This window comes from Saccoglossus kowalevskii, chromosome 16 (assembly GCF_978046115.1).
Source record: "Saccoglossus kowalevskii chromosome 16, keSacKowa6.1, whole genome shotgun sequence".
NCBI lineage: Eukaryota > Metazoa > Hemichordata > Enteropneusta > Harrimaniidae > Saccoglossus > Saccoglossus kowalevskii.
The window spans coordinates 34,022,176-34,049,561 of record NC_140656.1 but is presented as its reverse complement, the minus strand read 5'-3'; the positions used below and the strand labels follow the sequence as shown (position 1 = coordinate 34,049,561).

The window sequence follows — 27,386 nt, the reverse complement described above, 5'->3', positions numbered from 1 at the left end:
GGGTATGTGCATATGGGTATGGGAATGTGCATATGGATATGGGTATGTGTATACGGGTATGGGTATGTACATACGGGTATGTGTATGCGCATATGGGTATGGGTGTGTGCATATTGGTATGTGTATATGGGTATTGGTATGTGCATGTGCAGATGGGCATGTGCATACGGGTATGTGTATGTGCATATGGGTATTGGTATGTGCATGTGCATATGGATATGTGCATATGGATATGCGTATGTACATACGGGTATGTGTATGGGTATATGCATATGGGTATTGGTATGTGCATGTGCATGTGCATATGGATATGTGCATATGGGTATGTGTATGTGCATATGGGTATGTACATATGGGTATGGGTATGTGCATACGGGTATGGGTATTTACATACGGGTATGTGTATGTGCATATTGGTATGTGCATATGGATATGGGTGTGTGCATATTGGTATGTGTATATGGGTATGGGTATGTTCATATGTGTATTGGTATGTGCATGTGCATATTGGTATGTGCAGATGGGTATGTGTATGTGCATATGCATATGGTGTGTGCATGTGAATATGGGTATGGTTATGTGTATATGGGTATGTACATACGGGTATGGGTATGTGCATATGGGTATGTGTATGTACATATGGGTATGTGCATATGGTATTGTTGTGTGCGTATTGTATGTGTATGTCCATATGGGTATTGTTATGTGTATATGCATATGGGTATGTGCAGATGGGTATGTGTATGTGCATATGGATATGGGCATGTGCATATGGGTATGGTTATGTACATATGGGTATGTGCATATAGGCATGTGTATGTGCATACGGGTATGTGTATATGGGTATGTGCATATGGGTATTGGTATATGCATGTGCATATGGGTATGTGCATATGGGTATGTACATATGGATATGGGTATGTGGGTATGTGTATATGGGTATGGGTATGTCCATATGGGTGTTGGTATGTGCATGTGCAGATGGGTATGTGTATGTGCATATGGGTATGGGTATGTACATATGGATATGGGCATGTGCATATTGGCATGGTTATGTGCATATGGGTATGTGTATGTGCATATGGGTATGGGTATGTGCATGTGGGTATGGGTATGTGCATATGGGTATGGGTATGTTCATATTTTATTGGTATGTGCATGTGCAGATGGGTATGTGCAGATGGGTATGTGTATGTGTATATGGATATGGGTATGTGCATATGGGTATGGTTATGTGCACACGGGTATGTTTATGGGTATGTGCATATGGGTATTGGTATGTGCATGTGCATATGGATATGTGCATATGGTTATGTGTATATGGGTATGGGTATGGGTATGTGCATATGGGTATGGGTATGTGCATATGGATATGGGTATTTGTATACGGGTATGGGTATGTACATATGGGTATGTGTATGTGCATATGGGAATGTGTATGTGCATATGGGTATGGGTATGTGCATATTGGTATGTGTATGTGCATATGGATATGGGTGTATGTGATAAATTTATCCTTCAAGCTTAAAATGCACCGTTTGAAAGAACTATTACATGGTTACCGTGAGCAAGGATTTTACTTTTTTAGAATAATCAATTCAATGAAACGGAACAGATTGGTGATGATTTATTGGAATTTCTGGCTACGATATACCGCCTAATCATTCAATAATTGGAATTTGCATTACCTAATCTAATCATACAGCCCGTTTATTGAAATTTGAAATAACATACCAACCTAGATCTTTATACAAATGTCGTAAAGGGACATTTACTAGTTCGAGAACACAACATAAAAACAAAATAATCTACAAGAACAAAACTAACAAGTAAACTACACTACATGGACAAACCAGTGAGCGAAAGATGTCTAGACAGCGTGCTATGATTGAAGAGATGTCAGATGTGAGCACATCCTGCTCCACATGTGGCACCCATCATATATCATTCCGAGTCACAATCAAATGGTTTCTGCATGAAACGTGAGGTTTCAGACAAGTGACATTGATGCCATCTGAGGTCGTCTTTGTAACAGTGTTATTGTAATAGACAAGTGACATTGATGCCATCTGAGGTCGTCTTTGTAACAGTGTTATAGTAATGGACAAGTGACATTGATGCCATCTGTGGTCGTCTTTGTAACAGTGTTATTGTAATAGACAAGTGACATTGATGCCATCTAAGGTCGTCTTTGTAACAGTGTTATTGTAATAGACAAGTGACATTGATGCCATCTGAGGTCGTCTTTGTAACAGTGTTATTGTAATAGCGTAAGAAGACAATGTGACTTAATGTGGATAAAATCGGGCTGATGAAACATCTGCTCTGCACAATTATGTTTTTATAGTAAATAGTTCCAGTATGATTAAACTGATATTAAATTAATATTTCCGGTGTTGCGCTAAGAAAAAAAAACTTTCTGCATTACATTCTGCATCTAATTTCAATTTATGTTTCCCACTGTAATGCTATTCTCTGTTCCCCGTTGTAATTTTATTTTATGTTTTCAATTGTGATGTTATTCTGTTTCCCATTGTAATGTTATTCCATGTTTCCAATTGTAATGTTATTCTATGTTTCACATTGTAATGTTATTATGTGTTTCCCGTTGTAATGTTATTCCATGTTTCCAATTGTAATGTTATTCTATGTTTCACATTGTAATGTTATTATGTGTTTCCCGTTGTAATGTTATTCTGAGTTTCCTATTGTAGTGCTATTCTGTGTTTCCCATTGTAACGTTATTAATGTTATGTTATGTTTTAATGTTATTCTATGTTTCCCATTGTAATTTTATTCTTTGTTTCCCAATTTCATGTTATTCTATGTTCCTATTTGTAATGCTATTCTGTGCTTCCCATAGTAATGTTATTTTACGTTTCCCACTGTAATGCTATTATGTGTTTCCCATTGTAATGTTAATATATGTTCCCCATTGTAATGTTATTCTATGTTTTCCATTGTAATGTTATTCTATGTTTTCCATTGTAATGTTATTTTATGTTTCCCATTGTATTGTTATTTTATGTTTTTCATTGTAATTAAACTAATTTACGACGAGACGTGCTTCCCATGACGCTAATATTCCGTAGATACAAAACGATATCAAATATATAGTCGAATCAATGAGAAAAGGTTTGTTCTACTCTAGGTATATTTCAAACATTGGCTCAACACTTATAACTGTTCAAACTTGATAATGACTCCTTTGAGTACACTATGCAACTCAACCAGCAATGGCAGACTTAATGAGATGGTTGTAATCAATATATAAAGTGTTGTCAAACACAGACGTAGTTCACATCAATAACGTTCCAGCCTAATGCCAGGGACAAACCAGCAGATAATTACAAACCCGTATAGCACATATTGGCCCTGAGCACGATAACACTTGTCACTCAATGTTCCAACATCGAAGATCTATTCCAGCACAGCTGATGTCTATAAAAACTAATTACATTCTCTAAATTCACTCGTAACTATGTATACTCGTAATCGGCTAATCTTGTGTGATTGCTTCTGCTTCTCTGGAAAATCAAATAAGTATTTCATATACTTGATAGATTGATTTGGATTGATTGGCGCAATGAAACGGATTGGAGAGCAGTTATACTGTAAAATTATACTTGTAATGTAAAAAAATCACATGTCAGTTTGAGTATCAACATGAAAATAGAGACTGTAATTTCAAATCGACATGAAAGATAACGAAATTCCTATATCCACGACCAATAACAAGGTCAAATACGTCAGAAAATCGGCATGAATGATGACGTCTTATACCACGTGTTAAATATGCCTATGTAATAGACATAGATGTTGACGTCATATGCTGTGTTCGTCATATACTGTGTGGCCACGAAAATAATACGGTTAAATAAAATCATAAAAATAAATATATAGTATGGTCTAGTATAGAATATCTCTAAATTGCATTCCCTTATCACTAATTTCATTACTCTTAAATAAATGTGATTACGCCATTAAAAATACACCCACCAAAAAGCTCTCCTAAAATCACCATATTAGTAATGCGTTGATAGTCACGTCACGTGATACAAAACAATTGATTTACCGTGAACCGCACACTTTGTATTTTGTCCTGCGACAATTCTGACAATATCCACTACGTTACAGGTGCTTTGTCGACATAACCCAAGAAACCCCCACACTAGTCAAGCTATTTCACGCGGTACGAGATTTTGGTACTTCGACTTGTCCTATTATATGTAAAACCTCGTCCCGTAAAATTAATAGCGCCCGTTTCTGTGTGCACTGGGTGTTGAATTTAAATGAGCTGGATGTCACTTCACCAAGTGTAGGTTCAAACAATTCAGTTGTGCTAGAATACATTATATGTCACGTGCTCTGTTGACACGTGAAAGCGCATGCGCCGTAATGCAGGAAAGCGATATAATTATGGTCGTGTACGCCACTTATGTGAGCGTACATGCTGTGTTCTTTTTGTAGCCTTCTTTTAGTGTCGTCATCAACACATCGTGATAATTTTGTAAAAGCACCGTAATCAAATTTGACGAGTGACATTTAGTGGCTGCTATGTAATTATATCACGTCGCAGCAAATAGGGCGATTTGGATGTTTTGATGTGAAAAAACGTTTCCTCAAATAATTTCAAATAAACATCAAAGCCCCATTTTCTCTAATGACGTAAACCAGGCTATTGTGACAATTAAGTGGGTTCGCGACATAAATATATTCGTTAAAATACAGACTGCCGGGTAAGAATATAACAACATAAAATCATTGTAAAAATAGGTTGAGGTTACGTCATACTTGGCAAATGCTGGTGAAATAAAAATCTCTATGGCAATGAATAATCTGACCAGTTCATTCCATTGTTCACGACAGTATAAAATGCAGCCTATACTAATATCAGATTTTAATTACTAGTGCATTGGATTTGACAAAATATTACATCACCACTTACAGATTCGATTGAGAGGGGCATTTTATGTGTACGTATTTAAATCAATATTTATATTAACTTTCACAATAAACGATCATGAGATCAGGTGACATTAACAGCACTAGATTCTATCGGCTAAATGGTATAGTTGACACAGCTACACACACTTTATTTTTTTCGAGTATCTAGTTTTAGTACGTATCATCTGAGCTTAAGGTGTGTATAACCAAACTCTAATTTATCGTCCAATATTCTGGCTTCATCATGGATGCTGACGGCAATTTTCTTACCATTGACCATTTCCGTTTATTATTGTTTTCTTTTGTGTACAAGTTTGTGTTTAGCATTTATTTTTTTCCACAAATGCTTTGTTATTACGTGCAACAGCGCGAAAGCAGCGTGCAGGTAGATCATTCAGTGTGTATATATTTATGTACGTTCGCAATAGAAGCCGGGGGGACTAGCGTCTTTAAACTTGGCACACGTATCACCTACACGTCATAGTTATAAGTAATGCTTACAAGCTGTACATTACCAATTTTGGTTACCTTGGTTGAAATGTTATAAAATGCATTTATGAAACTGCTGTTGGTTGTATTATTTCATTTATTAATATAATATGTATGCATCGTTTTACTGACACTACACGTAACTGCAAATACAAAAAGAAAACAAACCAAAACCTACTCAAGCACGGAAAGCTTTTAGGAAAATACAATTTACGTTAATCTCCGCTTGGCTCAGTACTTCACTTAATCCTGATCGTGTAAGACGTTTTCAGAAAGAACTAAGATTGTAAAATTCAATGTTCTATCGTTATTTTTGCTCACATGAGTTGAAAAAAAAAGAATTTGTGAAAGTAGTACAAAGTAATTCAAGTCACACACTCTGAACGTTACGAAGTGCCGGCATAATTTAATCTACTGACGGTTGTAAAAGGTAAATCACGCTTTCTTTGTTTATCGTATATGACTTCTTTTCAGTGGCATGTCAATGTTCAAAATACAGGTAGTGCATTATTGTGATATTTAGAAAACACGTGAAGTATTGTACAGCCAGTTTATTGCGTCCATTCTGTTACAGAATCTGCCCGTGTGTTTGCACTGTCCAACCGCGTAGTCACCGTCTCACATGCAGATGGTGGCGTTGAAGGAATTCCTGGTGGAAGGGTGTCTTGTTCACACACGAAACCTGCCGCCATAGGCGGTTCTTGAATATGGACCATAACTGCAGTTCTGCTGCTCAGTTGCACCTGTCTCTGCGACTGAAATTGAAATGTTGATTTGATGTCTTGCATTGTAAAGCTGACGCTAAAATCGGTGTCTATAGCGTTAGGGTCTCGTCGCTTGTCATTTCCTGTATCTAGTAGATGGCATTTTATCAAACGCCCAAGAAGCTTACGAAACGTATACCTGAATTCCTTGTTACTAAAGGCATAAAAGACAGGATTCATGGCGGAGTTAGCGTGTGACAACATAATAGTTGATAGTAAAAGTGGGTACGGTACATGACACCCGCCATCACAGAACAAATCTATACAATTCAAAATATGAAGAGGAAGCCATGATATGGCAAAAAGGAGCATAATCACAGCTAAGGACTTAGCAGTTTTTGCTTCCTTCATCGTAAATGTAGCCAAATGTTTTGCAGCAGCGTCAGGCTGATTTGCATATGTTGCGGCCATTTTCTTCAGTTGACTACTAATTTTGCGAAATATACGAATATAAATAATTATCATTAGAATCAGTGGCGTCAATACACATAGAAAAAAGTTGAAGTAAACCATGTACTTCATATCAATAACCTCTGTGAAATAGCATCGGGGTGCTGGAGGGGTTCCAAGATTCCATCCCATTACGGGTACTAACCCAATGAAGAACGCTAAGAACCATGTTATTAGTATAACTACAAGAGCACGTCGTCCGGTCAGCATGCTACGATACTCGAGTGGTGAGATGACAGCGAAATAACGATCAATAGCGATCGCGAGGAGACTGAAAATTGAACTCTGGGTCATGATGATAACAAAACAGTTCATCAATAAACACGAGTAAAAATCCTCTGGCAAGCCAACGCTTGTAACTAAAGCAAATGGAATTGCAAACAACCCGACAGAGAGGTCAGCTACAGCGAGAGATACGATGAAATAATTGGTAACACATCGCAGATGTTTGTTACGATACACAGCCCAACATACGAGAAAGTTTCCGCCGATAGCAATTATGGCGACTGGGATCTCCACCGCTAGGTTGATGTAAAACTCCAATGGAAAGGACGCCATAGTGGGATATTATAGGAATCCGAATACGACAGTATACAATGTCTTTTCTAGTGTAACAGTCTAACGCTCACCAATTGCACATGGGAATAATTTCTCCCTAACGTGACTTCAAACACGCAATTTTATCCATTAACCAATGTTCTAATATTGTTTTGTTTATTGAGATGGCGATGATTGGTGCATCGTATACTGTTAAAATATAATCCACTCCTTAAGACATTTATCCAATATAAACTTTAGTTACACAGTTATATCAACTGACTTAAACGGTTAACGATGTTCCTCTTCTTAATATGTTAATTCAGAACCACACAATAACAGCGACACTAACAAGTCGCGAGTTTTAGCAAGACTAATCTTCGATACAGAGCGCACTTAAGTGCAGCGAGACTTCTTTATCCACCGCCATATGCATCTTCAAGTTACTTAATCCAATTTTTGGAATTATATAACGCTTGCATATATTCTGAAACAAAACATTATAGCGACTTAATTTAAACAAAACAGCAGTGCAGGTATTTATTAATATTTTAGTATATCTATCGGAGAGTTGGCCTGTTAATCGATCAGGTGATCCGACAATTGAATGAACACACCCACACCGCCATATTCATAACATTACAAAATGTATCAGAAGAATCAATAAAGGATGGATTCAGAGAGAAATGTGGGTTGTATACAGACAAAAATATCATTACTATATGGTTATTAATTTCAGAACAGTTAATCAAACGTTTAACAATTTTCTCTCTTCAGTGTTATAAATGTTAAATTATCCCTGATTGAAATGCATGATGGCTGAATAGAGTTATGTGTAGTCGTGTCTGCACGCAACTCACATTAAAACATTCACCCATCAATTCCTTACCTTACTGGTATTCACATCCGTACGTGATTTCCCGTTCGTGCAAACACTGTAAATGGCTATATTCGCTGTACATCTACCTATAAACAGAAAAACAAATGTTCAGAGTGAGGCTGTCCGGTTGCCATGGCAATATTTGTCAAACAGGTGATCAAGCTATGTCATATAAAAGGTCGTTGGTTAAACGTCGAGGTTCATACATTTTCCTCATTTATTTGGCATCACAACAATACTCAAGCGTGACTTAAAGCGCTACAGTCGTCGCGGCGAGTAACGGAACCCATAGCGAGAGATATAGCGTGTAAAATACATTGTCTGTTTACATGAAAACACGCGACGGTTGTAACGCTTTACCAATGTAAAGAAACGTGCATGCAAATACAAAACAGTCAGTAATAATCGTGCGTGTGGATACAAAACAGTCAACATTATTCACGTGGTTTGTCAACCATCTTTACAAATTGTTATTCCGTGAACTTCCTATCGTATTGCAATGGTAGTATGAGATCTTCTCTAACAATAAAAACACACATTTTCTAGGAACTAATCAATCGATCTGCAATTTTAGTGTTATAAATGGTAAATCAAGCGAACTGCAGTATCGTTTTGAACTAACGTTTTTAATTTTGAAAGCCAGTTAGTCACGTGACTTAGCAGCAATATCAGATACAATAAAATAGGTCCAATATTGTTTAACCATCTGAGAGATAGACATCAATCCGTATATGTACTACCAAGTTTACAAATATAAGCTTTATTGTTCACGAGACTTTACAACAAATCTGTTACTGAACCCATTCATCTCATTAATATGCAATTTGATTTGTAGTACTTACATGCGCGTCCAAATGTTGGCATTATGTTTGGTAACAAGGTCACATAGTTTAGTTGCCATGTTGTATTAATAAAGAAAGACTTAACAAATTGTCAAATATCTATTTCATTCATACTGCTCAACCAATTCATCTAAACTTGGTTTGCAGTGTCGTGTTTGTGAATGTTATTGTGATTGATCATTTCGTTAGAAGGTTAACATCACTGTGTTCGCATTCTTATTAAACAAAGGCTTTGCCATATGCTATCGGTTTGGATGATAAAACAAAGGCTTTGCCATATGCTATCGGTTTGGATGATAAAACAAAGGCTTTGCCATATGCTATCGGTTTGGATGATAAAACTACATATTAATGTTTATGTGCTTCTTTTGTTTAGGCTATATCACACCTACACGGTGACTAAAATAATTGTATTAAAAGTTTACGTATTGAACATGCTGTACTCACTGAACCAGAATGATGCACAACGAGTTTTACTACTGTCATTGATGCTGATTTAGCCAATTAATCAAATGGACGTAAGGTCATTGTGTTGTTTCTGTTGGAAATGTACAAAGGTAACTATGATAATGTGATAATGCATTCATTTCTATTCCCAATTGGTTCAGATTTTTGTGGGAGTGACCATATTATCGAGATGTATTTCTTATCATATGAAAAAAAAATATTAAAATTTTCAATTACAGAATCCAGTGTATCAGATTTGCCTTGATATACTTAATTAATGTACATTTACTAATATGCATTCGCGTCAAAAATTAATTAGGGTTAGCTTCCAATAATAACCTACCACGGACATGAATTTGAATGACTGGGAATTATTAATATGAATGGGTATTTGTAAATTAACCATTCTGGGTGATTTATTAGTGGTAATGTAATCACTCTATCAATCACAGCCATGGATCAATATAGTCGAAAAATAAAACTACTTAAACAATGATTTGTGTAATAAAGATGCTTCGTCAAAGGTCTGACAGGTTTGGTCAATTAAATAACCAACTGACAGTTGAGTAAGCATAAAATGCAACGAAGGACAATTTTCAAATTCGCTCACGCTTTGATTTGTCAATATCCCCTAAAAGAAGAGACATATTTTTTTTAATGATAACGGAGGTATTTTTTCTCAATTCATTATAATATATAAGGATTAGTTTATTATCGTGATAACTGCAAACGTACACGGGGTTTCCTATTAACTATTTAGTTTAAGTGCCGACTAAATGCAAATGGAAACATTATCCTACGGCTTTGTCATCACTGATGACTCACTCACCCTAATCTATTATCAAATACATGCTGCACTATACTATTCAATTGATGAGGCCAGTAACAGTAGGATGTATAATGATATCATTAACATTAGTAAGTTAAACCAATTCAACTGAACTGTCATAAAATATTTAAAGTTTTCAATTATTATATATTGTTTAACCGCTATGAAAAATACAATTTAACGACGAGAAGTCACATAGTTCCCCCCAATATTCCAATAGTTAATAGCATGTCATTTTAGTAATACTACAAACAGATGCAAAGATGATTATAACGGTATAACTGCATACCGGTACATATGCCCTAATCTGAAAGTTCATTAATTCATTCACTCATTCTCTAATTCTTTTTATTTTATTTAAAGATAATAACAAATAATCAAGAAATATATTGCTTAGTAATCAAACTTTGATTACCATCATGTAAAGTTGTTCGTCAGTGAATACAATTAGAATTCACAAAAAGTTTGATATGGAGATTTGACATGATGTTAGGATATAAATCATGAGTTAATTTGTATTGCTATTTGTTAAATGACAAAGGCTAAAAACCGACACAAAAAAGCTATGGACTCACAGGTAGCTAGATGTATGTTCGATGTAATAAAATGGATAACACATGGTCATTCAGGCAATATATTGTTGTCTGCCCCCGGGCTTTTGGTCATGACCATTCTAATGATGATTACCTCGTCGAAATCGTAATATTGCTCTCACAAATCGTGATATTGCCCTCACAAATCGTGATATTGCCCTCACAAATCGTGATATCGCCCTCACAAACATGTGTCATTATTTCATTTTTTTAAATACGCATGTATTGTTTCTTTGCATTATTTACTGCCATACAATTATTACTGAATACACCAAATTCATTAACAATGAAAGGAATTGTAAGTCAACAAGCATTTGAGCTTATTTATTTTCAATGTTGTTATGTGACTAAATTGACGTTTGTGTCCAATTACCCCCCCCCCCCACTGTCACAAAATATAACATGCGTATTTGTGTTGTCAGTTCTTCTGCACTGCATCTACAAATGTACATACAATATTGGAAAAGAATTGAAATATCTGCAATAAATTTACACCTTGTAATTAGTCATACTAACACTGGATGTCACGAGTTTGATGGTCGAGCAAAAAACTATGCTACAAACGAGATAGGTCTCTTTTAGTATGTGCACGTCACCACATCAGTCTGTTCTATCTTCCAAGCTGATTCACATTTCAAGAAGTTTAATTTCTTTCTGCCATTTTCCATCATTCTATCAATTTAACAAAAGTTATAGTACAGATTTTATTTTTTTAGTTCTGAATTGTTCGCTCTTTACTTACTTCTATATGTTTAGGGTCGTGATTAATTTGTTTGAACAGAATACAGTACTAAGTGATGTGTGTTTACGTAAAAATGTCACTTCAAGCGTTAAAAATCCTTTTTTATTTCATTGATTATAACATGTTTATATTATTGTTTACTAAAATGAAACAGTCTTCTGAGAATAAATATGTTTTTTAACTCACCACCAGCACTAACACATGGGACGCCTGTCAGCTAATTATGTTTGTAACTCATTAAAATATGTTTGTAAATAGATTGTGTTAGGATCCATAAGTTTTATGTACAATAACGCAATAATTTACATTGGGCTTGCTATTGTCCATTGTGTTAAATTATAATCCATATTGTATTGTGAAGAATCTATAGAATTCGAATAACAACCAATCTAATATTATTTAAAAACGCATAACAACATAAAAATAGCCACTGTTTCAATCTTTTTTCTTGTGATTAAATGTCAACCTAAGTAATCGTTAAGTATACCGTAAATAACAGTAAGTATGCTCAATTGAAGGTGTCACACTTTATTAAATCTGGAATACAAAATTAGGGTTCAGATAATAAAATGAATCTGACATCCATGATCAGAGATGAATATCCGTTCCATATCAATCTTACTGATTTTAACACCATTGTATATAGTAAAACTGACACCAAATATGGCTTCAGATGGGTAGTAACATTTAGGCAGGGTGGTGTTGAGAATGTTCGGTGTGAATGTCGGGATATAGCTATAGGCAGTAGGTTCGGATGATCTGATACTTCGACCTAATTGACATTAGTCACTAACCAGAAAATGATGTAAATTGAGTTAGTTTGATTATATACATAGCCGTATTTGAACCCTGAACCCTGAAGCCACAGAAGCAGGTACGAGTGATCTGTTACTTACACTGAACTGAATTGACATGAATAACAACATTGAAAGAGAGGCAGCGTTTTGTGGGTTGCCAGTACAACTAGTCAAGTTAGTATGGAGGCTGCATTTGCGTCGTTGGTTAGGCTGTGACCAAGAAACTAATTAGGCCGTATTTTAAAGCGGGGGTGTCGTCACCTGCGCACACGCAGGAATTGAGTCCCAATCAGCGTAACAACACACGCTAAAAACGCAAGGGCTCATGGCACAATGACACGCTATTGCCATCTGACGCATGCGCATGTGACGACTCCCCGCTTTAAATTAGACTTCCTTATTTTTTATTAAGCTGCAAGAGTTGTCCCAAAACAACCACTTTTCAGTTCGCGATAGTTGTAAATAGACCGCCCAGATTGCAAATCATAGGCTTTTCATGACAAACAATTGACGCAGGCTGCAACAAGGAGGATTTAAGCATATTAACAAACACCGATCAAGTGTTACATTCAAACTTATTTACTCTGTGTGGTTGTAATATATATAATCTATTGACATTTATTGACAATTAATCCATCTTTATGTTATAATGAGTGGAAATCATCTATCTCAACATTGTTCGCAACTCCAATTTGGCATGCCTATGTTATTTGCGACTGATTCTGTTTTAAATTCATAAATCTCAGGGCAAGAAAAATAAAACACAGTTCACTTCCGGAGTGTGCACGCTGTTACAACATGGATCGAACACCAAGTCAAATAGTTTTAGGTCTACGTATATTCATGGTAACAAATACAACTAGAAGGCACGCCGTGGCCGCCAACCTCACCCACAGATATTGAAAAGAAATATATTTTTTTTTCAGTATTATGCTGTCTCCATAGCAACTGGATCTCTCCTGAAATTTAATCACTATTTTTGTTAAATCGAGTTATTTGGCAATGAATATTTATTGAAAACATCTTGTTTCTATGGCAATGGTATTCAAATTTCATCCAAGCTCTAACTTGTTTCAAGGGCAATCCCTCCTAAAAACGTCACGACAATTCGCTTATTACAATTTCATTACCAAAATTATTGTTTCCATGGCAACCAGATTTTCCCTTCACCGTAAACGAATCGGTCTATGTGTCAAGTGTAACCTTTCCTGAAAAGCTCGTGAGAATTGGTCGATAACTTTTTAGTAACAAATGAATCAAATAAAGAACTCCCGTGTGTTAAGATATTAGAGGTATGAAGCACTAATAGAGTTTATGTGAAACTGATTACAGTTCTATGATTTGCCTCTCAAACAAATGCCAATCGGCTGATATAGCTCTGCTCTTAGAAATGCACTATGTGAAAACGTTCTGACCTCTGACCTACAGTGTTGAAGTTTATAATCCTTCTAGTTTCATGAAAATCTGATTAATAGTAATTGAGATATTGGAAAAGTAAGTAATATGCATAAATTGCAGATATTAAAAAATGCCTATGTACTAAGTTGGTATTTATTATTTATTATTTTATTTGAGAAGAAATACTCGCGGAACACCAATAAAATGGCTGATTTATACAAATGAGAGCATTTTATTGGATTCTGCTGAGTGGTTCTTGAGATATATATGGAAAAGCTGAAAATTGGATATTTGTTATGCAAATTAGGTATTTAACTTGCACGGAAATCCTAAACGTATTTGACTTATAGCATACCATATATCTACCAAGCTGAAATTGAAGTTTGATAAGTGGTGGTAATGCTGGCAGATAATTATGCAAATCAGGTGATCATTATGCACGGAGTTCAACCAATAATTAATCAGGTTTGTACAGTGTCTCCGAAATCCGAAGACAGACAGACAAACATACAAGCCGGTAGGCTGATTCGCAATCCGCTGCGCTCAAAAACAAATAATTTTTCAAAAACTAGGGTACAGGTGTGACCAGCCTATCAAGTTTGAACAGACACGCAGACAAAGACTTCTATATTGGTTTGTTAACACCGCTTTTAACCAATGAATCGAGTGCAGATAACGATTTACGCTAGCACTGAATGCGCGTGTCAATCTAGTAAAAAAAACAGAATAGTAACTTTAGGTACACACTCAAGCAAATTAGACTGAGATTTTGACTCAAAGATGTGTACGAGAATATATTTTTCGCAAAGTTACGACCAAAAACCGCGTTTTCACGGCCATTGGCATAACAACAGTTGGACGGAACTGTTTTCAAATATGTCCACCTGTCAAGAGTTACCTGCCTGTAAAGTTTGACACCCCCCCCAAAAAAAAGTTAGTCCAACTTCGTGGTCAAATTTGTCGACAGAAAAATATTAAAAAAAATTCGGGTAAATTTGGGTCCATACTCAACTTGAGTGAAATAAGGTTTTTATTCCAAGTTTCCAAGACAGGAGGAGACACATTTGCGCGAAAGTATTCAAAAATCAGTTTTACGGCTGTTGCCGTGACAACGGGAACCAGATTTGTTTTTCGATTTTACTACCTAACTGTGACCTGATTGCCAAGTTTTAACGAAATCGGCCAAGCAAAAAAAATCGCAGAAAATTTAACACGTGAAGACGACACACAGACACATACACACAAGTGAATATAAGAGCAAACCTCGCGGAGCGGATCACCATCAGATACTGTAGCTTGGGTTGTCTGTCATAAAGCGTTTATTTGACGGTTTCATCACACTCAATGCGTATGATACATTGAGAACTTACCAATGTCATAATTACAGCCCCTACAGGCTAATCTATACTCGCAGTGTTATCATAGTACTCAATACAAACCTACTACAATACACATGCACTATGCGCTGAGTATCGAATGATAACACATTCAACGACACACAAATCTCATTGGACAGTCCCTGACTGAAGATATCTTTAAATGCAAAAAAAAAAAAAAAAAAAACATATCACAACACGGTATTGTTAATATTTATACTGTCAATATCAATGATTTGACAATCAACAATAATAAATTGGTATACACTATTTGTATTATAATATTATTTCAAGGCAATACGTCACGATTATGGTAGGTCCCCGACAATCAAAACAATCTACATATGAAATATACAGCGCTGTGATGACTATTCGAGTATACAAACCAACAATTTTGTCAATGGCGCTAATACAGTTTATGAATATTAAATGATTTTATCGTCATAGTGACAGATAGCACGGTGATAATAATTAAACATATCAATCATAAGAAAATAATCAATAACAACGATATTACCTGCATATGTGTGTATAAATAAGGATGAATAGTTTAGGTTACTGAGTCGACGCTTTCGTTTGATGATTCCCTGAATTCCTAGTAAACATGACATGGTGTTGGATACAAAGTTCCAATCGAATTTATAAATATTTGTTGTCATCTACTCAAGATGTCTGAGTCGAACAGGTAGTTGAAACTTGTATTAGTCGCATTACGTTAAGATTAAATGTGCTTGGATTGTGCAAATCCAGCGACAATGCAATTCACAGCATTGCTACAAGATTCAAATCTATTCACAACTGTAAAAACAAGAAGTGGAAATGTAAATTTAAATCAATTTTGTACAACCTTGGCATCAATGAAACGTATCGCTCTCGAGCAAGGGCCAACAGAATCTTCCCTTCTTCAAAGTCCGTACCAGCTACAACGCTGCATTAATTAATTTCGTTCAAACTGACAGACTATTAAAACAGTATTCAGACTTACGTGAATACAAAATCCTGAATAAGTCTCTCAATTATTTCCTATAAAAAAGATGATGTGTCTCTAGGCAGCAGCTCAAATACGGTTCATACTTTTAATGAGGTTTTCATGTGCGGACTAAAACCATTTACACATTTCAAGCGAATTTGTCATATATTGTTACAATATCAATGTGTATGTATATACATTGCCATAGGGGGAGATTCGTTCATATTGATAATCCCCAGACCTATGCATTGTTGGGTACATAATTGAGGTAATTTTATGGATCATTTGAAATTACCGTGTGAACGAACTATTGGATGTATCGAATCTCACAGTATTGACATGTAGCTGTAACCATCGATGTAACAAACAGGTTTCTAGGCATAGCTCAATCCATACATTACTAAGCATTATATTACTCTAATAATTGTATTGTGAATTTGGTTTTGAATAACTTGAGGTTATGAACTACCATTCTGAGACATAGTTATTGTTGTCACTCCTTTTGAAACGTCTGATGATATACAAATGCAACCACAGAGGTGTATATTCTGTTTTATCACATCTCACTGATGTTACACATGCTGCGATTGGTTGAAACTCAGTCACATGACATTGAATAATTAAATAATAATACATGTTTGTGAGGTTAACATCGCGATTTGCCCAAGGGATGTTGAACATGATCATAAAATTGATGATGCCGGAGCCGAATATCAGAAATCGTGATATTTTATCACATCGAACAGATATCCACCATGTACAATTACACTACCATATATTTCTCACACCCGCTCTCCTAAAAATAACAACACTTATATTTGAAGTACGTAATATCTTATTTTGTGTTTTATAACAGGTGACACATTACTCAATAGCATATATACATTGTTTGCTGAAAAAAATGCGAAATACACTCAGTAAATGTCACACGTTTTAGTAATCGTTGTGTCACATCCATTCCTGCATTATCATGGTTGTGTCAAACCCATTTATACATTATCATGGTTGTGTCCAACCCATTCGTACATTATCGACGTTGTGTCACACCTATTTGTACACTATCATGGTTGTGTCATATACATTCGTTCATTATCATGGTTGTGTCACACGCATTCGTACATTATCATGGTTGTGTCACATCCATTCGTACATTATCATGGTTGTGTCACATCCATTCGTACATTATCATGGTTGTGTCACATCCATTCATACATTATCATGGTTGTGTCACACCCATTCGTACATTACCATGGTTGTGTTACACCCATTTGTATATTATCATGGCTGTGTCACATCAATTCGTACATTATCATGGTTGTGTCATATCCAATCGTACATTATCATGGTTGTGCCACATCCATTCATACATTACCATGATTGTGCCACATCCATTCGTACATTATCATGGTTGTGTCAAACCCATTCGTACATTATCATTGTTGTGTCACACCCATTCGTACATTATCATGGTTGTGTCAAACCCATTCGTACATTATCATGGTTGTGTCACACCCATTCGTACATTATAATTGTTGTGTCACACTCATTCGTACATTATCATGGTTGTGTCACACCCATTCATACATTATCATGGCTGTGTCACACCCATTCGTACATTATCATGGTTGTGTCACACCCATTTGTACATTATCATGGTTGTGTCAAACCCATTCGTACATTATCATGGTTGTGTCAAACCCATTCGTACATTATCATGGTTGTGTCACATCCATTCGTACATTATCATGGTTGTGTCACATCAATTCGTACATAATGGTTGTGTCAAACCCATTCGTACATTATCATGGTTGTGTCACATCCATTCGTACATTATCATGGTTGTGTCACACCCATTCGTACATTATCATGGTTGTGTCAAACCCATTCGTACATTATCATGGTTGTGTCACTTCCATTCGTACATTATAATGGTTGTGTCACATCAATTCGTACATTATCATGGTTGTGTCAAACCCATTCGTACATTATCATGGTTGTGTCACATCCATTCGTACATTATCATGGTTGTGTCACACCCATTCGTACATTATCATGGTTGTGTCAAACCCATTCGTACATTATCATGGTTGTGTCACATCCATTCGTACATTATCATGGTTGTGTCACATCAATTCGTACATAATGGTTGTGTCAAACCCATTCGTACATTATCATGGTTGTGTCACATCCATTCGTACATTATCATGGTTGTGTCACACCCATTCGTACATTATCATGGTTCTGTCAAACCCATTCGTACATTATCATGGTTGTGTCAAACCCATTCGGACATTATCATGGTTGTGTCAAACCCATTCGTACATTATCATGGTTGCGTCAAACCCATTCGTACATTATCATGGTTGTGTCACACCCATTCGTACATTATCATGGTTGTGTCACACCCATTCGTACATTATCATGGTTGTGTCAAACCCATTCGTACATTATCATGGTTGTGTCACACCCATTCGCACATTATCATGGTTGTGTCAAACCCATTCGTACATTATCATGGTTGTGTCAAACCCATTCGTACATTTACATGGTTGTGTCACACCCATTCGTACATTATCAAGGTTGTGTCAAACCCATTCGTACATTATCAAGGTTGTGTCACATCCATTCGTACATTATCGTGGTTGTGTCACATCCATTCGCACATTATCATGGTTGTGTCACACCCATTCGTACATTATCATGGCTGTGTCAAACCCATTCGTACATTATCAAGGTTGTGTCACATCCATTCGTACATTATCATGGTTGTGTCACATCCATTCGTACATTATCATGGTTGTGTCACACCCATTCGTACATTATCATGGTTGTGTCAAACCCATTCGTACATTATCATGGTTGTGTCACTTCCATTCGTACATTATCATGGTTGTGTCACATCCATTCGCACATTATCATGGCTGTGTCACATCAATTCGTACATTATCATGGTTGTGTCAAACGCATTCGTACATTATCATGGTTGTGTCAAACCCATTCGTACATTTACATGGTTGTGTCACACCCATTCGTACATTATCAAGGTTGTGTCAAAATCAATCGTACATTATCATGGTTGTGTCACACCCATTCGTACATTATCATGGTTGTGTCACATCCATTCGTACATTATTATGGTTGTGTCACATCAATTCGTACATTATCATGGTTGTGTCAAACCCATCCGTACATTATCATGGTTGTGTCACATCCATTCGTACATTATCATGGCTGTGTCACACCCATTCGTACATTATCATGGTTGTGTCAAACCCATTCGTACATTATCATGGTTGTGTCACTTCCATTCGTACATTATCATGGTTGTGTCACATCAATTCGTACATTATCATGGTTGTGTCAAACCCATTCGTACATTATCATGGTTGTGTCACACCCATTCGTACATTATCATGGTTGTGTCACACCCATTCGTACATTATCATGGTTGTGTCAAACCCATCCGTACATTATCATGGTTGTGTCACACCCATTCGCACATTATCATGGTTGTGTCAAACCCATTCGTACATTATCATGGTTGTGTCACACCCATTCGTACATTATCATGGTTGTGTCACTTCCATTCGTACATTATCATGGTTGTGTCACTTCCATTCGTACATTATCATGGTTGTGTCACATCAATTCGTACATTATCATGGTTGTGTCAAACCCATTCGTACATTATCATGGTTGTGTCACACCCATTCGTACATTATCATGGTTGTGTCACACCCATTCGTACATTATCATGGTTGTGTCAAACCCATTCGTACATTATCATGGTTGTGTCACACCCATTCGCACATTATCATGGTTGTGTCAAACCCATTCGTACATTATCATGGTTGTGTCAAACCCATTCGTACATTTACATGGTTGTGTCACACCCATTCGTACATTATCAAGGTTGTGTCAAACCCATTCGTACATTATCAAGGTTGTGTCACATCCATTCGTACATTATTGTGGTTGTGTCACATCCATTCGCACATTATCATGGTTGTGTCACACCCATTCGTACATTATCATGGCTGTGTCAAACCCATTCGTACATTATCAAGGTTGTGTCACATCCATTCGTACATTATCATGGTTGTGTCACATCCATTCGTACATTATCATGGTTGTGTCACACCCATTCGTACATTATCATGGTTGTGTCAAACCCATTCGTACATTATCATGGTTGTGTCACTTCCATTCGTACATTATCATGGTTGTGTCACATCCATTCGCACATTATCATGGCTGTGTCACATCAATTCGTACATTATCATGGTTGTGTCAAACGCATTCGTACATTATCATGGTTGTGTCAAACCCATTCGTACATTTACATGGTTGTGTCACACCCATTCGTACATTATCAAGGTTGTGTCAAACCCAATCGTACATTATCATGGTTGTGTCACACCCATTCGTACATTATCATGGTTGTGTCACATCCATTCGTACATTATCATGGTTGTGTCACATCCATTCGTACATTATCATGGTTGTGTCAAACCCATCCGTACATTATCATGGTTGTGTCACATCCATTCGTACATTATCATGGCTGTGTCACATCAATTCGTACATTATCATGGTTGTGTCAAACGCATTCGTACATTATCATGGTTGTGTCAAACCCATTCGTACATTTACATGGTTGTGTCACACCCATTCGTACATTATCAAGGCTGTGTCAAACCCAATCGTACATTATCATGGTTGTGTCACACCCATTCGTACATTATCATGGTTGTGTCACATCCATTCGTACATTATCATGGTTGTGTCACATCCATTCGTACATTATCATGGCTGTGTCACATCAATTCGTACATTATCATGGTTGTGTCAAACGCATTCGTACATTATCATAGTTGTGTCAAACCCATTCGTACATTTACATGGTTGTGTCACACCCATTCGTACATTATCAAGGTTGTGTCAAACCCAATCGTACATTATCATGGTTGTGTCACACCCATTCGTACATTATCATGGTTGTGTCACATCCATTCGTACATTATCATGGTTGTGTCACATCAATTCGTACATTATCATGGTTGTGTCAAACCCATCCGTACATTATCATGGTTGTGTCACATCCATTCGTACATTATCATGGCTGTGTCACATCAATTCGTACATTATCATGGTTGTGTCAAACGCATTCGTACATTATCATAGTTGTGTCAAACCCATGTGTACATTATCATGGTTGTGTCAAACCCATTTGTACATTACCATGGTTGTATCGCACCCATTTGACGGATAGGGCGGTAATGTTATAATTTATTTATTTAAATGAGTAAAGAATGCCAAGATGTACGTAATACCGACTATTCGCATTTCATATTCAGTGTCATTGCAATAATGTGTTCGTCATATGTCACAATGAAAGCCCAATCATGTTTTTATTGATAAGAACAATGACACTCAATGGAGTGAAGGATATGTCATGCGATATCAGGATCCTCATTTACTGACGCCGATTGGTCACTGATCATTTTTTTCTGCAGTATGCATTACCAGTATGCACACAGTATGTATTACCAGTATGCACACAGTATGCATTACCAGTATGCACACAGTATGTATTACCAGTATGCACACAGTATGCATTACCAGTATGCACACAGTATGCATTACCAGTATGCACACAGTATGTATTACCAGTATGCACACAGTATGTATTACCAGTATGCACACAGTATGTATTACCAGTATGCACACAGTATGCATTACCAGTATGCACACAGTATGCATTACCAGTATGCACACAGTATGTATTACCAGTATGCACACAGTATGTATTACCAGTATGCACACAGTATGCATTACCAGTATGCACACAGTATGCATTACCAGTATGCACACAGTATGCATTACCAGTATGCACACAGTATGCATTACCAGTATGCACACAGTATGCATTACCAGTATGCACACAGTATGCATTACCAGTATGCACACAGTATGTATTACCAGTATGCACACAGTATGTATTACCAGTATGCACACAGTATGCATTACCAGTATGCACACAGTATGCATTACCAGTATGCACACAGTATGTATTACCAGTATGCACACAGTATGTATTACCAGTATGCACACAGTATGTATTACCAGTATGCACACAGTATGTATTACCAGTATGCACACAGTATGCATTACCAGTATGCACACAGTATGTATTACCAGTATGCACACAGTATGCATTACCAGTATGCACACAGTATGTATTACCAGTATGCACACAGTATGCATTACCAGTATGCACACAGTATGTATTACCAGTATGCACACAGTATGCATTACCAGTATGCACACAGTATGCATTACCAGTATGCACACAGTATGCATTACCAGTATGCACACAGTATGTATTACCAGTATGCACACAGTATGCATTACCAGTATGCACACAGTATGCATTACCAGTATGCACACAGTATGCATTACCAGTATGCACACAGTATGCATTACCAGTATGCACACAGTATGCATTACCAGTATGCACACAGTATGCATTACCAGTATGCACACAGTATGTATTACCAGTATGCACACAGTATGTATTACCAGTATGCACACAGTATGCATTACCAGTATGCACACAGTATGCATTACCAGTATGCACACAGTATGTATTACCAGTATGCACACAGTATGTATTACCAGTATGCACACAGTATGTATTACCAGTATGCACACAGTATGTATTACCAGTATGCACACAGTATGTATTACCAGTATGCACACAGTATGTATTACCAGTATGCACACAGTATGTATTACCAGTATGCACACAGTATGTATTACCAGTATGCACACAGTATGTATTACCAGTATGCACACAGTATGTATTACCAGTATGCACACAGTATGTATTACCAGTATGCACACAGTATGTATTACCAGTATGCACACAGTATGCATTACCAGTATGCACACAGTATGTATTACCAGTATGCGCACAGTATGCATTACCAGTATGCACACAGTATGTATTACCAGTATGCACACAGTATGTATTACCAGTATGCACACAGTATGCATTACCAGTATGCACACAGTATGTATTACCAGTATGCACACAGTATGCATTACCAGTATGCACACAGTATGTATTACCAGTATGCACACAGTATGTATTACCAGTATGCACACAGTATGCATTACCAGTATGCACACAGTATGTATTACCAGTATGCACACAGTATGTATTACCAGTATGCACACAGTCTGCATTACCAGTATGCACACAGTATGTATTACCAGTATGCACACAGTATGTATTACCAGTATGCACACAGTATGCATTACCAGTATGCACACAGTATGTATTACCAGTATGCACACAGTATGTATTACCAGTATGCACACAGTATGCATTACCAGTATGCACACAGTATGTATTACCAGTATGCACACAGTATGTATTACCAGTATGCACACAGTATGTATTACCAGTATGCACACAGTATGCATTACCAGTATGCACACAGTATGTATTACCAGTATGCACACAGTATGTATTACCAGTATGCACACAGTATGCATTACCAGTATGCACACAGTATGTATTACCAGTATGCACACAGTATGCATTACCAGTATGCACACAGTATGCATTACCAGTATGCACACAGTATGTATTACCAGTATGCACACAGTATGTATTACCAGTATGCACACAGTATGTATTACCAGTATGCACACAGTATGTATTACCAGTATGCACACAGTATGTATTACCAGTATGCACACAGTATGCATTACCAGTATGCACACAGTATGTATTACCAGTATGCACACAGTATGTATTACCAGTATGCACACAGTATGTATTACCAGTATGCACACAGTATGTATTACCAGTATGCACACAGTATGCATTAGCAGTATGCACACAGTATGCATTACCAGTATGCACACAGTATGTATTACCAGTATGCACACAGTATGTATTACCAGTATGCACACAGTATGCATTACCAGTATGCACACAGTATGCATTACCAGTATGCACACAGTATGTATTACCAGTATGCACACAGTATGTATTACCAGTATGCACACAGTATGTATTACCAGTATGCACACAGTATGCATTACCAGTATGCACACAGTATGCATTACCAGTATGCACACAGTATGTATTACCAGTATGCACACAGTATGTATTACCAGTATGCACACAGTATGCATTACCAGTATGCACACAGTATGCATTACCAGTATGCACACAGTATGTATTACCAGTATGCACACAGTATGTATTACCAGTATGCACACAGTATGCATTACCAGTATGCACACAGTATGTATTACCAGTATGCACACAGTATGCATTACCAGTATGCACACAGTATGTATTACCAGTATGCACACAGTATGCATTACCAGTATGCACACAGTATGTATTACCAGTATGCACACAGTATGTATTACCAGTATGCACACAGTATGTATTACCAGTATGCACACAGTATGTATTACCAGTATGCACACAGTATGTATTACCAGTATGCACACAGTATGCATTACCAGTATGCACACAGTATGTATTACCAGTATGCACACAGTATGCATTACCAGTATGCACACAGTATGTATTACCAGTATGCACACAGTATGTATTACCAGTATGCACACAGTATGCATTACCAGTATGCACACAGTATGTATTACCAGTATGCACACAGTATGTATTACCAGTATGCACACAGTATGCATTACCAGTATGCACACAGTATGCATTACCAGTATGCACACAGTATGCATTACCAGTATGCACACAGTATGCATTACCAGTATGCACACAGTATGTATTACCAGTATGCACACAGTATGTATTACCAGTATGCACACAGTATGTATTACCAGTATGCACACAGTATGTATTACCAGTATGCACACAGTATGTATTACCAGTATGCACACAGTATGTATTACCAGTATGCACACAGTATGTATTACCAGTATGCACACAGTATGTATTACCAGTATGCACACAGTCTGGAAATTATACGTCTACTTGTTGGAAGTAAAGTCGTCACCATGACAACATTTTGTATTGACTATTGTCTATAGCTGTTTATCGTACCATGTGTTGCCAAATGTTATTTAGTGTTTGTTTGTTTGTTAGGAATCCTACCTTATTGATCATCAACAGTCAACACATATTGCAGCAATAATTCAATCTTTATTTGACTAATCCCCTAGGATTCCCCCCGCTGTTAATTTCTATTCAGTCTTCTGATTGCATGTCTGTTCGCCAGCCGTTAACCTTTAACCTTTACATTGTAATACACGAGTTATATTTCCCTGTCACGGTTGTACATGTGATGGCTCTCCTGTTGATAAACTACGTACTCAAATTTAGCATGCGTGAGAATTTTGATATAAAAATGATATTTTCGGCGCCTACATAACTATATTTTAGATTGATTTGATATTTAGTATGCACTCAAGAAAGGTCAAATAAGATTGATTGATTGATTGATTGGTTTTGTAATGAGATCTATATACTTTTATATCTCGTTGTACATTTAGCCTCTTCTAATCTTTTGATCACGATGGTGACATCACACTCGCGTCAGCTGTGTCAGCGTTTGTTTACCATTTATGTTTTGTTCATTCATCACTGAGATAAATTGTGTTATCCGTGCTTATTTTTATTATACACATCAGTTTCAAAGTATTGGTTATTTGGTCTTACGTTTTGAATTCAATTTGTTACAGGAAACTGAAATTTGAATGCGAGTGTCTACAAGGATTACGTCATAATTACTATTCAATAAGAATACTTATACACACGGCAGGCAACTTCGGTGCCCTGCAATGAAATACAGTTTATTTTCTAAGAGATGCGAGGAACATTTCACAATTCCCACAGAGACACGTCTCTAACAATGATAGCTACTACTATTTTATTGAATATATAATCGGTGTTCATGTTCGTTATATCGTATATGAAGGGAAAATAACGTGTCCTTACATTTAGAGAATATTCTGATAACTACATCATTTCCGTGCATCGCTGCAATTCATCAACACCGATTAGCTCACTGGTTAATTACCTCTAGTTTCTGTGACGCTCACAGAACACGCTACGCTAAATTGTAAATTGTTGACATATGGAGTACTGTAAAACCTTTAAATTACTTATAAACACAATTCACTACATTGTCTTCCATCATTACCCATTGAGTATGACTGGAATAAAAATGCGTTCCTTCCTAATTTTAGAAACATTTATTTCTATCTCAGTCTCAAATTTTGATTTATAATAGAGTAATTCCATTTTAGAATTTGTTCCATCGGTTGTAATAATTTGCACCACCTAGCTTTAACATTATTACAAATGGCACATGTTAGAAAGATACGTGTATGCAGCGTTAATCAAATGATATAAATTTATGATTATGATATGATTTATGATTGTGATATGATATATGATTTAAGTGTTTATGTATTTTCACACATTGAATATACTGCACGTAAAGGTTGATAAATTAATATTACTATTACCTGTTTCTAGATACAATCCACTTCCCATCTGATGAAGTCAGGTCGAATGAAAAAATAGGACACTCTGGTAAGATTTTTTTTAAATTTCATCCACACCACCAGTTACAAATAAAGGTCTCCGTAAACAGGCTCTTCTGAAATATCATGTAACTAAATTACAAGATCACACGTTTAGGTCATGCGCTATAGCGCAAACGCAATTAAGCACACATCATCCATTTGTGTGCTTATGTCATTGCTTACTGAATATGACGCCAGCGATTTGGTACAACTTGTAGCAATATATTACCGACGATTTAGTCCAAATTGCAGCAATATCACCAACAATTTTGTTGAAAAGGCAGCAATATCGCAAACGATTTAGTCCAAATCTATACTTTCTTATGTCATGAATAGAGTAATACTACTGTAAATCATAACGCCTAGGTAGCCGATGTCGTTAACATGATACCATGTGTTCCTTTTTGTAAAACACATACAATGGTTACAGCGTTGACGCATGTGTGCAACATCCACATGTACACTATAGACATGGTTGAGCATTTATATATTAGACAATCATGTTCCTGCAGCATAATTCAAATCTAGCATACTGCTTATTTATAACTGAGTGGTTACTGAATGCTGATAGTGTACCATTGTAAATACATAAACAAGGAATATTAATGAGACAAAAATAGAAAATAAAATAAAAATAAACAAATAAATAAATAAATGGATGAAACGACGATTAAAACATACTCTAAGTACATTGCGATTTGCAATCACTTCGACATTCCAATACTTTTT

At 36.5% G+C, this 27,386-nt stretch overlaps 1 protein-coding gene across 1 annotated transcript; it reads right to left on the bottom strand.

Annotated features, from left to right (window-relative positions):
• Positions 1–5,515: 5,515 nt before the first annotated feature.
• Positions 5,516–26,658, bottom strand: LOC100377825 (adenosine receptor A1-like). The gene is made up of 3 exons (XM_002734537.2): positions 26,598–26,658; positions 8,077–8,153; positions 5,516–7,674 (listed from the first exon to the last, which is right to left on the bottom strand). Exon 3 carries the CDS (start codon positions 7,206–7,208, stop codon positions 5,988–5,990), a length of 1,221 nt encoding a protein of 406 aa, XP_002734583.1. The 5' UTR covers positions 7,209–7,674; positions 8,077–8,153; positions 26,598–26,658; the 3' UTR covers positions 5,516–5,987.
• Positions 26,659–27,386: the final 728 nt, after the last annotated feature.

Bases quoted from the DNA above. Each gene is read 5' to 3' on its own strand.
- LOC100377825 (XM_002734537.2), bottom strand. From the start codon at position 7,208: ATGGCGTCCTTTCCATTGGAGTTTTACATCAACCTAGCGGTGGAGATC.